This window comes from Coregonus clupeaformis, unplaced genomic scaffold (genome assembly GCF_020615455.1).
Source record: "Coregonus clupeaformis isolate EN_2021a unplaced genomic scaffold, ASM2061545v1 scaf0308, whole genome shotgun sequence".
Classification (NCBI taxonomy): Eukaryota; Metazoa; Chordata; class Actinopteri; order Salmoniformes; family Salmonidae; genus Coregonus; species Coregonus clupeaformis.
The window spans coordinates 228,251-241,833 of NW_025533763.1; the positions used below are offsets into that span (position 1 = coordinate 228,251).

General features: G+C 39.7%; 1 protein-coding gene across 1 annotated transcript; it reads left to right on the top strand.

Annotated features, from left to right (window-relative positions):
* The first annotated feature begins 1,498 nt into the window (after positions 1-1,498).
* Positions 1,499-12,649, top strand: LOC121560492 (NXPE family member 3-like). Its single transcript, XM_045214770.1, has 5 exons — positions 1,499-1,537; positions 9,230-9,299; positions 9,756-10,555; positions 10,887-10,954; positions 11,531-12,649. The coding sequence occupies exons 2-5, from the start codon at positions 9,237-9,239 to the stop codon at positions 12,268-12,270; spliced, it is 1,671 nt and encodes a 556-aa protein (XP_045070705.1). The 5' UTR covers positions 1,499-1,537; positions 9,230-9,236; the 3' UTR covers positions 12,271-12,649.
* Positions 12,650-13,583: the final 934 nt, after the last annotated feature.

Here is a 13,583-nt window from a genome sequence, read left to right on the forward strand (position 1 = left end):
AACCGCCAACGTCTCAGGAGATATGTATTTTAGGCAGTAAGTAAAACTGCCTAGGCCTTGGAGAATCTGCCCCAAAAAGATAGACCATCTGTTTATCTGTAATGTACTGATCCTCATATAGTTTACTCACTATCTCCTGGATTAATCTTTGTGTTTTCCGGTTGTGTTGAGTGGGACAATGGAACATAGTGTTTACCATTATCCTATTGTCTATTGGCTTCAAGAAGATATTCACTTTATCCATTACAACAATCTGAGCCCCCTTATCTGCTGGTTTAATCACTATATTCTGATTGCTGTTCAATGTTTCTAGAGCTTGATTTTTTGAAAAATGTGTAAGGTTAAGCTGATATACAGGTCGGGTTCTGAATTGTGAAAAGGAAGCCACATCCCTACGTATAAAAGTCTGTATAGTTTCTGACACTGACTCCAACTGAGGTTCCCAATGTGAGGGGTTTGGAAATAGTATATGAGGAAAATCTGTTTCATAATCAAAATGATGTAATATCTTCAATCTTCTATGATAGAAGTGTAGATCCCTCCAGGGCTCTCCACGGTCCTCCTGTTTAGGAGTTGGTATGAAAGTCAGTCCTCTTTCTAGAACCTCACTCTCGGCTTGGTTGAGCCCAATGGGACATTGCTGGTCAACACCTCAAATCGGTTGTGAAGTAGTATGGACATATTGATGGAACAAGGTCACTAAACTGGTGGTTAGACAGGGTAGATCCAAGAGCATGCCTCTGCTGTCATCTAGAGGGCGTTTTCTCTGTACTGCTTGAAACATGGAGACTCAATGGAGGCACAGTGCAAAGTGCTCAAAGTAAGGCCCAAACAATTGTTTGTCAGGCTGGGATCTATAAAGCAGTATGTTCTTCAATTAGATCCCAACTAATATTCATACAGGGAAAATAGGTGGGGCAGGAGGAAGAATGGTGTTCCTGATTTTCAGAAGAATTCCCCTTATTTTTTTTAAGCTTCAGATTGAGATTGTTGTTATTCTCCAATATGTTTTTCTTCAGTGAGCCACTCTGGATTCTCCAAGGGGAATACTCCCTCTATTCTCCACTAGAGAGTTGTAGCTCCATGCTTTTGCTGGGAATTGTCCACTGTTGGTATACATTTATTTGGTCCCCAAAATACCAAAATAAAAAGGTGTATTTGTATAGTTTTACCTGAATCTCCAGTTAGCATCCATGTGGCTCATTTAAAAGTTTCTAAAAACAAAACGTACTCCTGACGTTTCACAACAATAGGCTTCTTCAGACAATGGTACAAAAAGTAGCCAAACAAAGCCAAAGGAGAGTGATGAGCAGCAGCAGCATCATCAAACCAGCGAGGCCGCCGGCAATCCCAACAGTGATGATGCTGCCGAGCTCCAGTTAGCTCCGTGTGCAGAGCCTACCCACACTTCCACAAGCACCGCCAGTAATCACTTTATTATCAGGGTGAGGAGACGGCTGAGCTGAAACTGAAAGTGCAGCATCCATTTGGAGATGACAGAGCAGAAAACACTATATGGAGAGAACTGAAAAATAAAGTAAGTATTTCTGAACAATAATCTATTCTAAATGACAGAGTAAGAGAATGAATACCTGGAATGAGATATAAGGTAGACTATTATACATGTTATTTAGATTGTCATTATGGAGACACCTATTTTACAAACCTTATTCCATAAAACATATTAACGTTGTAGAACTGATGCGCATCAAGAAATACTGCATTCTAATGTCGACTTTGCTTATGGAAAACCATATCATGCAAAGGTTTTTACACATGCTCAGTTCTTGGGTTTCGTTCTTGGGTTTTGTTATCAGCAAAACGTCTGGTGAAGATGGTGCAGGAGCTTTTCAATGATATGGTGTACTCCAGAGTGGCGCAGTGGTCTACGGTCTACTAGAGATCCTGGTTCAAATCCAGGCTCTGTCGTAGCCGGCCGCGACCGGGAGACCCATGGGCAGCTCACAATTGGCCCAGCGCCGTCCAGGGTAGGGGAGGGAATGGCCGGCAGGGATGTAGCTCAGTTGGTAGAGCATGGCGTTTGCAACGCCAGGGCTGTGGGTTCGTTTCCCACGGGGGGCCAGTATTATTATTATTTATTTTTTTAAACATGTAATTATGCACTAACTGTAAGTCGCTCTTGATAAGAGCATCTGCTAAATGACTAAAATGTAAATGTAATGGTTTGATGTTTATCTCAGGGTTTCTCAATCATTTTGTTCTTGCCCAGCATATACACACCTGATTCAACTAATCATCAAATATTTTAAGACAGTTTATTTGAGGACTGTTAACAATTATTATAGGCCTACAGTAAATCATATTTTGGAGAGAAAAACCCCCAGCTAAATCTGGTTTGGAGTACATTATAAGTTTAGCTAAAATAATGTAAGAGATGTCTTGAAGAAGCACTATAAAAAAATTGAATCAAGATTTAGCACAATGTCAGGAGTTACTGCAATCACATGCAACTGACTGTTAGCGCCACCCTCTGGTTACTATTGGTATATAAAGGGGTGAGGCCATGACTGCAGTTGAATCTGAAAATAACAAAGTATCTGTACAGGGGCCATTTTGAGATGACAGAGCAGCTCATAGTTTAATCTTTAAACTACAACGCAGTTTGAAAGTAAAGTGAGTATTTCAGGTTAATAATCTAGAATAAAGGGAACATTTGGAATTCACCAAACTAGTGTTGGAGTGCTGCTGGGCCATTCCTACCATGCAGAGCCTTTTCTGGCCCCAGGAAATATCACTTCTTATTTAGTGGAAAATGTGGATTCCAAAAGGCTTTAAATATAAAGTCAGGTGTCCTTTACCTTAAACTGGAGGGGAAAGAAACACACACCTGTTTAGGAGAGGTGCTGGGTAGCAGAGTAGAACACCTGTTTAGGAGAGGTGCTGGGTAACAGAGTAGAACACCTGTTTAGGAGAGGTGCTGGGTAGCAGAGTAGAACACCTGTTTAGGAGAGGTGCTGGCTAGCAGAGTAGAACACCTGTTTAGGAGAGGTGCTGGCTAATAGAGTAGAACACCTGTTTAGGAGAGGTGCTGGCTAACAGAGTAGAACACCTGTTTAGGAGAGGTGCTGGCTAACAGAGTAGAACACCTGTTTAGGAGAGGTGCTGGGTAGCAGAGTAGAACACTTGTAAAATAAAAGGAGAGTCTCACTCTATGAGCTCAGATGAAATAATGTAATAACCTGATAACCAATGTTTCAAGAGTCAGCTGTCTTCATCATTTACCTTAAAAAAATATATATATGGAAATATATGGATCCTGAAAGGGAAATTGATGCATTTTCATATGGGTTAAATGGAATAGTAACTGACATCTGGACACTGACTGTAGGCCTGTAACCTAATATAATATGAACTCCTGCAGAGTTATGGATTTCTGGCATTTAAATGATACAACAAATGTTCATTTTGTCTCGGGAACAGGGGTGGATAAAGGTTATTCATTTCAGTATCTCTTGAGATAATGTGAATGAGATTGTAAGGTGTTATTTTTGACACTATTATGCAAACAGTATTTTCAACCTTATCAACCTTATTAAACCGTTCAAACTGATGACATTTGGACATTTTGCACAGTACCAATCTTTCCACTGTTTTGGAGTTATTGCGTTTTCTCCCGGTCCCTAAACGAAACGCTGATCTTTAGCAGTTTTAACTAGATGACTAATGCATTCATTCTGTCAATGTATGACATTATTCTGGTGACCACTACTTTATTTAGTCTTCTGGGGCGACACGTTATAACAGAAGAGAAGCTGCATGTATCTAACTATAGTTGACAAACAAATGGCCGACCAAATGTGGCTAATTATAAGCAGAAACGTATCTAAATTAGGGGTAAAAGTAGCCAGTAGGCTATACGGTCCTGTACAGAGAATCAGCTAAATACATTATTACCGTAAATCAAACTGAACAGGTGGCCTACTTTTTGAAGGGATTTGTTTGACAATCAGATGAAAACATTATCACAGACCTCAGAAACATCTGTAACAGGGATAAGATGTGAACATGCATCAACTCAAAAACAGAATAATAACGGGATATTGGTGTGCATGTAAACGTGGTGGCTGTTACAGCAGTGGTTTAGTGCCATCTAGTGGAAGATACCAATAAAACACTTGATTATCAGGATGGGGAGACGGTTGAGCTGAAACAGAAAGTAAAGTTGTTCTTTTGTACAGGATCCATTTTGAGACGACAGAGCAGAAAACACTATATGGAGAGAACTGAAAAATAAAGTAAGTATTTCTGAACAATAATCTATTCTAATGGACAGAGTAAGAGAATGAATACCTGGAATGAGATATTACTAGTTAGTAGAACTGCTACTTGAGCTGAGTTGCTGACAGACAGCAGTTTTCAAAGTGTTATCACATGTTATCAGTCAAACCTCTGGTAAAGATGGTGGAGGAGCTTTTAAATGATAGGGTTTTATGTTTATCTCAGGGTTTCTCAATCATTTTGTTCTTGCCCAGCATTTACACACCTGATTCAACTAATCATCAGATAATTTAAGACAGTTTATTATTTGAGGCATACAAATGAACATTCTCAAATTAAAACCTTTTGGATTTGTAGGCCTGTTTACAATTATTAAAGGTCTACAGTAAATCACATTTTGGAGGAAAAAAACACATCTAAACCTGGTTTAGAGTAAATTATATGTTTATCAAAAATAATGTAAGAAGGACTATAAGAAAAAAAAACTGAAGCAATATTCGGTACAATGTGATGAGTTACTGCTGTGGCATGCAACTGACTGTTAGCGCCACCCTCTGGTTACTGTTGTAAAGGGGTGACACCTTGAAGCGTTTCCTGAAGTCTAAACGCCTCTGGGTTCAGAACTCTGTCTCAGTGCCCTGCTACAGTGGTAGTGTTCGTTTTGCATGGCCCGGTGCTACGGGTGATTGGACATTTAATTTAAGGACCAATGGAATGCTCTAAAACGTGCCAACTCTGCTCACCCGGGGAGCCGGCCAATGGAAAACTAATTCACCCAGTCACCGTTATAACTTTATTTCCTTATTTGAAATTGAAAGTGACTTTGTAGCCGACGCAGTTACAAAATGTCTGTTCAAACTGTGGCGCATATGGAACATTAGAACAGTGGTGGAAAAAGTAGTCAATTCTCATACTTGAGTAAAATTAAAGATTCCTTAATAGAAAATGACTCAAGTAAAAGTGAAAGGCACCCAGTAAAATACTACTTGAGTAAAAGTCTAAAAGTATTTGGTTCTAAATATACTTAAGTATCAAAAGTAAATGTAATAGCTAAAATATACTTAAGTATCAAAAGTAAAAGTAAAGTAGGAATAATTAAAATTAAAATTCCTTATATTAAGCAAACCAGACTGCACAATTTTCTTGTTATTTTCATTTATGGATAGCCAGGGTCACTTTCCAACACTCAGACATAATTTTTATCATTTACAAAGGAAGCATGTGTTTAGTGAGTCTGCCAGATCAGAGGCAGTAGGGATGACCAGCGATGTTCTCTTGATAAGTGCGAATTGGACCACTTTCTGAATGTAAGGAGTACTTTTGGGTGTCAGGGAAAATGTATGGAGTAAAAAGTACATCATTTTCTTTATGAATGTAGTGAAGTAAAAGTAAAAGTTGTTAAAAATATAAATAGTAAAGTACAGATACTTTAAAGTATTTTTACTTAAGTACTTTACACCACTGCATAAGAAGATGGATAAATGTGTTGATTTTGAAAGAAAGACGGGCAGATTCTGCTAGGTAGGCTACGAACTATTATAAAGTTAGGTCGTCATCACAGTAGGTTTGAGCTACAGTATGATGACTTACCAACCTGATGGTCTCCATTGGAAATGTTGTGGAAAATGTTGTACACTCAGTGTATTAAAATATGTAACATAAACAACAAATGATATGCTCAGATACACAAAATACATCTGGTTTCAGATCTAGAAGATTCTCCTCTTCAATAGTAATATCATCAATTCTGACCAGTAACTTACCTGGGGTCAAAGGTCCCTGATTTATTACTAAAATGTATAGGATGATCCATAGAGATGTCACTCTTCATGGACAGATGACTGGGTACTGGAGAGACTGATCTCAGAGTTTGGTTGGAGATTCTGGAAAACATAATAAATGACCATGAAACTAAATGTTAAACTATATCAGAATTATATTTCAATAGATAAAATACATTACATAAAGCATTAAAATATATGCCATTACATAAATCAACAAACATGCAGCTCTAATAAAAAAATGAAAAAAAGTTATATACAGTGGGGAGAACAAGTATTTGATACACTGCCGATTTTGCAGATTTTCCTACTTACAAAGCATGTAGAGGTCTGTAATTTGTATCATAGGTACACTTCAACTGTGAGAGACGGAATCTAAAACAAAAATCCAGAAAATCACATTGTATGATTTTTAAGTAATTCATTTGCATTTTATTGCATGACATAAGTATTTGATACATCAGAAAAGCAGTACTTAATATTTCGTACAGAAATCGTTATTTTGAAATTACAGAGATCATGCGTTTTCTGTAGGTCTTGACCAGGTTTGCACACACTGCAGCAGGGATTTTGGCCCACTCCTCCATACAGACCTTCTCCAGATCCTTCGGGTTTCGGGGCTGTCGCTGGGCAATACGGACTTTCAGCTCCCTCCAAAGATTTTCTATTGGGTTCAGGTCTGGAGACTGGCTAGGCCACTCCAGGACCTTGAGATGCTTCTTACGGAGCCACTCCTTAGTTGCCCTGGCTGAGTGTTTCGGGTCGTTGTCATGCTGGAAGACCCAGCCACGACCCATCTTCAATGCTCTTACTGAGGGAAGGAGGTTGTTGGCCAAGATCTCGCGATACATGGCCCCATCCATCCTCCCCTCAATACGGTGCAGTCATCCTGTCCCCTTTGCAGAATAGCATTCCCAAAGAATGATGTTTCCACCTCTATGCTTCAAGGTTGGGATGGTGTTCTTGGGGTGGTACTCATCCTTCTTCTTCCTCCAAACACGGTGAGTGGAGTTTAGACCAAAAAGCTCAATTTTTGTCTCATCAGACCACATGACCTTCTCCCATTCCTCCTCTGGATCATCCAGATGGTCATTGGCAAACTTCAGACGTGCCTGGAAATGCTCTGGCTTGAGCAGGGGGACTAATGGTTTTCTTTGAGACTGTGGTCCCAGCTCTCTTCAGGTCATTGACCAGGTCCTGCCGTGTAGTTCTGGGCTGATCCCTCACCTTCCTCATGATCATTGATGCCCCACGAGGTGAGATCTTGCATGGAGCCCCAGACTGAGGGTGATTGACTGTCATCTTGAACTTCTTCCATTTTCTAATAATTGCGCCAACAGTTGTTGCCTTCTCACCAAGCTGCTTGCCTATTGTCCTGTAGCCCATCCCAGCCTTGTGCAGGTCTACAATTTTATCCCTGATGTCCTTACACAGCTCTCTGGTCTTGGCCATTGTGGAGAGGTTGGAGTCTGTTTGATTGAGTGTGTGGACAGGTGTCTTTTATACAGGTAACGAGTTCAAACAGGTGCAGTTAATACAGGTAATGAGTGGAGAACAGGAGGGCTTCTTAAAGAAAAACTAACAGGTCTGTGAGAGCCGGAATTCTTACTGGTTGGTAGGTGATCAAATACTTATGTCATGCAATAAAATGCAAATTAATTACTTACAATGTGATTTTCTAGATTTTTGTTTTAGATTCCGTCTCTCACAGTTGAAGTGTACCTATGATAAAAATTACAGACCTCTACATGCTTTGTAAGTAGGAAAACCTGCAAAATCTGCAGTGTATCAAATACTTGTTCTCCCCACTGTGTGTATATATATATATATATATATATATATATATATATATATATATATATATATATATATATATATATATATATATTGCTCCTGAACCTCTTCTACTCTCAACCTTTCCGATCATTTTCATGATATCCATCCGGTTTGCTTCTATATGCCATATCTTTCTAACTGTGCTCTTTCCCAAAAGCTCTCAACCTACAACCTATATACTTATTATGGACACAGTATGCTTACGTTATTAGTTATCTTTGTTATTATTTGTTGTTATTTGTTATTAGTCCCATCCTTCAACTCTATTCAATACCTCCCATCTATCTCTTAACACCATCCATATAGGATTTCTATTTGCCATATATATTTCAACCGTACTGTGATGTTTTACAAAAGTTCTGAACCTTTCTATTCTCATTGCTTCTACAGATTGTGAATAAAAATAAACATTTTTGCTAAAAGTATTATTATATTATTGATTGATTGACTATGACTTTTCAGATCACCCAGTAATGCTATCTGCAAGGTTAGTTCCAGGTAAATATTGCAATCCTTTAGCCATTCCTGGACCTGTGTCCAAAAACAAACTACAAATGGACAGAACCAAAACAAATGATCTAATGATTCTGTCTCTAATAACAAATAACAACAAATAATAACAAAGATAGCTAATAATGTAAGCATACTGTGTCCATAATAAGTATATAGGTTGTATGTTGGGAGCTTTTGGGAAAGAGCACAGTTAGAAAGTTATGGCATATAGAAGCAAACCGGATGGACATCATGAAAATCGGAGAGGTTGAGAGTAGAAGAAGTTCAGGAGCAAAAAAAAAAAAAAAAAAAATATATATATATATATATATATATATAATAGAATTATTGTAAAATTAACTCTGTCCATAAGGTGTAGATAGTAAGTATAGACCGGAAGTAGAGGCCTGGGCATTGTTGTTCACTAATTTATTCCAAGTAGGGAAAGGATGGTGGGGTTGAAAAGTAATAAAGGGGAGTATATATATATATATATATATATATATATATATATAAAAAAAACATGGGGGATTGGAAGTGATGCAGACAATTAAATTGATAGAAGATACAATCTATCTGCAATATTAAGCTGATCCATTAAAAAAATTAAAATAGAAAAAAAATAGAAAAAAGGAAAAAATAAAAATAAGAACCCTTAAGAGAATGAAAACATATTTCCAGTAGTATTGTTAGTTAGTCAATACTGGGGCCCTGCACAAAAAATGTCACTGGAACTCATAAAAAGTAAAACTGTCCAAAAGTAAGTTATGTATATGGCTCTAATTTTGACATTTTCCTGTCCATCATATTCAAGATTTGGAGAGCTGCCTTTCCTGTCTGTTCAAACTTTGATAATCTTTTACCTTCTGATTTACCAACAGATTGAGAATGGGAAGACTGCAGCTACAGATATTGTTTATGGTGGTAACGATCACCATTTTGTTTTTGTCAGTAAGTTCTAAAGCACTTTTTATATTCTTGATCTTATAAATGATTATAAGACATATAAATACAAGTACTGTAAGATGCTTGAAATCATTAAAAAGCTTAGGCTCCATTAAGGTCTAATCTAATTTAAAATGCCATTTTAATTTGCCTTTGTTCAGTCAGATTACTTTTTATTGCTCAGGTTTTGGTCAAAATAATGATTCATGGAATTATTAGTTATTGATCATTCAAAGAGTTACTTGTTAACTTGACAGCCTGTTCCCCAGCTTTACATTCAATGTTTCTCCAAGATGAAATTATACACCGGGAGGCAATTTAGCAGTGGTGGTATTTTGTCCACAAGAGGATCGTTGAGCATGCAGTTCAACATTTGCATCTTTTGGACAAACATCAAATATAGCAGAGTTCATGAGATCATATTTTAAATGTAGTAAGGGCTACCATGTCTTTCTATTTCAGGTGTGTCGAGACAACCATTGCCAATTGAATATTCTTTCACATTACCTTAAAGTCAACCACACTACCTTTACCACTGATACTCCATATGTTACCACTGTTGATATTTGTAATGGAATCACCAACAGGACATTTATGCCAACCAATGACTCCTTAATAAGTAAAGAGGAATGGGAATCTCTGGTCACAGAGCTACAATGGACATTACCGCCTGTTGACCTCTTATCCACAGATGAGGCCACAAACCCCACTAAGTGCTCATTCTCTGTTGTCAACCCCAATTCAAACCACACAGTTGGAGGGTTTATAGATGTCATTTTGATAGCTAGAGATACTAAAAACAGGATCAAAACCTATGGAGGGGACTTTTTTCAGGCCAAGTTGTTTAACGCAGAACTTAAGGCCAGTACTTATGGAGCTGTAACAGACCACTTTAATGGCACCTACACTGCCCGCCTGGCCCTGCTTTGGCCCGGACCTGCCAAGGTGTCCATCCGCCTAGTGCACTCCAGTGAGGCCGTGCAGGTACTGTGCAGGCAAAGGGAACAGGACCCAGATAAGGTCTACTTCCAAGGCTACTTTGAGGAGGGTGGCAAGCAGGAAACAACGATGTGCAATGCCCAGAGAAGTCCTAGGCTGGTGGGGAATGACTTGCAGTGTTGCTGTGAGTACAGAGAGCCAGTCACCGGAGAGTCCTGGTTCTGTCGTCGGCCATCTTCCCTGCCCTGCCATGCTTTGACCTACCACAGCATGGGTGGTTACCAGGCAGTACTCTCCAAGTTGGAGACAACTCTTCTTAATAGGTAGATATCTTTCAATCGGGTGTCAAATATGCAGCTTGGGGGTCATTTTTTACCCACCATCTGATTTAATGTGGGCCCTCTTGTTATCCAAACACAATCCTATCCTATTATTTGAAAATATTTTATGTTGGGGAAAGAGGAACTCACATAACATTGGTGAATTGACAATTCATGCTGTTCAGGAAAATAAAGTAAATTGCTGTAGACCCAATGTTAGCAGATATGTGTACAAACCATGACTGCACTGCATCCTGTTCCATCACTTAATGGTAGTGTCTCCAAATTATTGATTGTTGTTCTTCACACTCAAATAATATTTCATTTTTTGCAGATTCACAAACATTATTGTACCATATGATCATTCAGTTGTACATGTCCAGCAACAGGGCAAGGAAACCCGTAAGTCCCTACAACATATTCCTCTTTTCCTCCTGTTATTGTAATACCACTACACAGAATACAGCAGTACCTTGGGTTACTGTAATACCATTACACAGAATACAGCAGTTCCTTGGGTTACTGTAATACCATTACACAGAATACAGCAGTTCCTTGGGTTATTGTAATACCATTACACAGAATACAGCAGTTCCTTGGGTTATTGTAATACCACTACACAGAATACAGCAGTACCTTGCTACCTACATAAGTCACAATCTTTAAACAAGTCATATCCTTTGTTATCTGGTTTAAACCTGGCTTGTTATCAACTTGCAAACTGGTGTCATTATCACAAATCAGCGTCCTCTACCTCGACTAACCTGTATCCCCGTACATTGACTCGGTACCCCCTGTATATTAGATTTTTTACTTTATTTTATTTAGTAAATATTTTCTTAACTTCTTCATGCATTGTTGGTTAAGGGCATGTAAGTTAGCGTTTCACGGTATTCGGCAGGTGAAAATAACATTTTATTTCATGCTAGCGATGCAGATTCGGCTCAGATGATCTAACAATGATTTCTCTCTCTCTAGGTCCAAACACAAAATGCCGTCCTGGTTTGCACACCCCAGTACCGTCTGGATTCTACCTCCAGGATCGCTGGACGTCCATGGTGTGTGACTCAAAATCATTTCCCTCAGCTAAACTGATATCTGGATGCCTGAAGGACAAACAGATCCTTATGATGGGTGACTCCACTCTCCGTCAATGGTTGGAGTACCTGGAGAACACTGTGCCAACACTGAAACGCCTGAACCTTCACACATCAAGTAAATCGGGCCCCTTTGAGGCAGTCGACACCCAGTCCAACACCCGTATCATCTGGCGGGCCCATGGGATACCTATACGGACGAGCAAGACCCCCTGGGCTGACCTCCACTACATCGCCAGGGAGGTGGAGGGTCTGGCAGGGGGTGCACACTCTGTAGTCGTCTTCACCATCTGGGCTCATTTCACCACGTACCCACTGGCTGTGTATGCACACCGTCTGGTCGTCATCCGTAGGGCTGTGGCGTCGCTGCTAAGACGATCTCCCACTACTCTGGTAGTGATCAAATCAGCCAACACGGGCTACAAGGATGTGTACGGCAGCGACTGGCTCTCCTGGCAGCTCGACATGGCTCTAAGGGAAATATTCAGGGACTTGCCCGTGGTCCTCATTGACGTTTGGCAGATGACCTCCTGCCACTATTCTCCGGATAACATTCACCCGCCCCCCGTGGTGATCCAAAATGAAGTGGACCTCTTCCTGTCCTTTGTTTGTCCGCAGTGAGAAAAGAGAAGCATTCAAAAGGGATTGCCTGTAAAATCAACTGCATAGAACATGGTGGTTGTCAAACTATTGCCTGCTTTCAGCTCTGCACTGATTCTTCTGTCATGCATAAAATATAGTTAAGCAATGATTAATTTAAAGAACTTGTGGGCTGTTTTAGAGCAAATTGTCTTTTTTTTTTATGCATTAATTAACAACAGTCTATGATGTTAGCAGTCAATGTAGAAGTGTGTCATCTGGTGGCCCTTTTTGGCTTTCACCTACTGGTTTAATCTTGCCCAGGGCAATGCAGGGTCCAATCGCTTTTGCTAGTGCGCATTCTCTCTCACACTTTATTCAACTCATCATGGAGCATCTCGTTTGGGTTGGGTGTGAGAGGGCGGGGGTGGGAGGGGGCGGGGGTTGGAGTGTGCGCCCCTTTGGGTCCCCGGGACCAGGACTGAGAAGCACTGCATTTGAGCAATGTAAAAATGTCCATGACCTTGAATGTACATGCCCCTCTGACCCATCTAAATGAATGTAACTGTAAGAAGTAATCTGATTGTAAATCATGAAATGTGTAATAACTTGGAAAGACTCAATATGAAAAAAAAAAATGAAAAAAAAGAAGGAAAAAAAACATTCAGCTCTAGCAGGGCAGGAATTTGACGAACTGACTTGTTGGAAAGGTGGCATCCTATGACGGTGCCACGTTGAAAGCCACATATGCATCGTTTTTCAAAACATAGTGAACCTGGAGGCAAAAAGCGAACCCCACATTCTAACTAAATGTTGTTTATTAGCACTCAAATCTATCAAGGGCATTTTCGGCACAATTTGGTGAAAGCCCCAAAGCGTTCAGAAAGCCTCTGATTCCCATCACTAGTGGACACCCCCATGAGTGTCTTTCAGAACCCATCCTAAAACCACCTGTTTCGTTTTGGTTGTTGTTAGTGACTCTTTGTTAGTTCCTTCTTCTGTTTGAGAGACAATGTTTTATTTATTGTTGAGGAATGTAACAATGTTCATGTGATTAAATTAAATCACCCGACTGTTTGGATATGTCTGTTAGTAAATGTTTTATTTCTAAGAGATCATGAGTAAAAGAGAAGAATTGACATTCTAGAATGAGTTGTCACTGTGTTCAACACAACCAACATGCTGCATCTCTGTTTAGGGGTCAGTGGTATAAAATGAGTCTCTCTGGAGAGAGAGAGGAGGGGGTCCCTGCCTCTAAATTGAGTCTCTCTGGGGAGAGAGAGGAGGGGGGCCCTGCCTCTAAAAGGAGTCTCTCTGGGGAGAGAGAGGAGGGGGGCCCTGCCTCTAAAATGCGT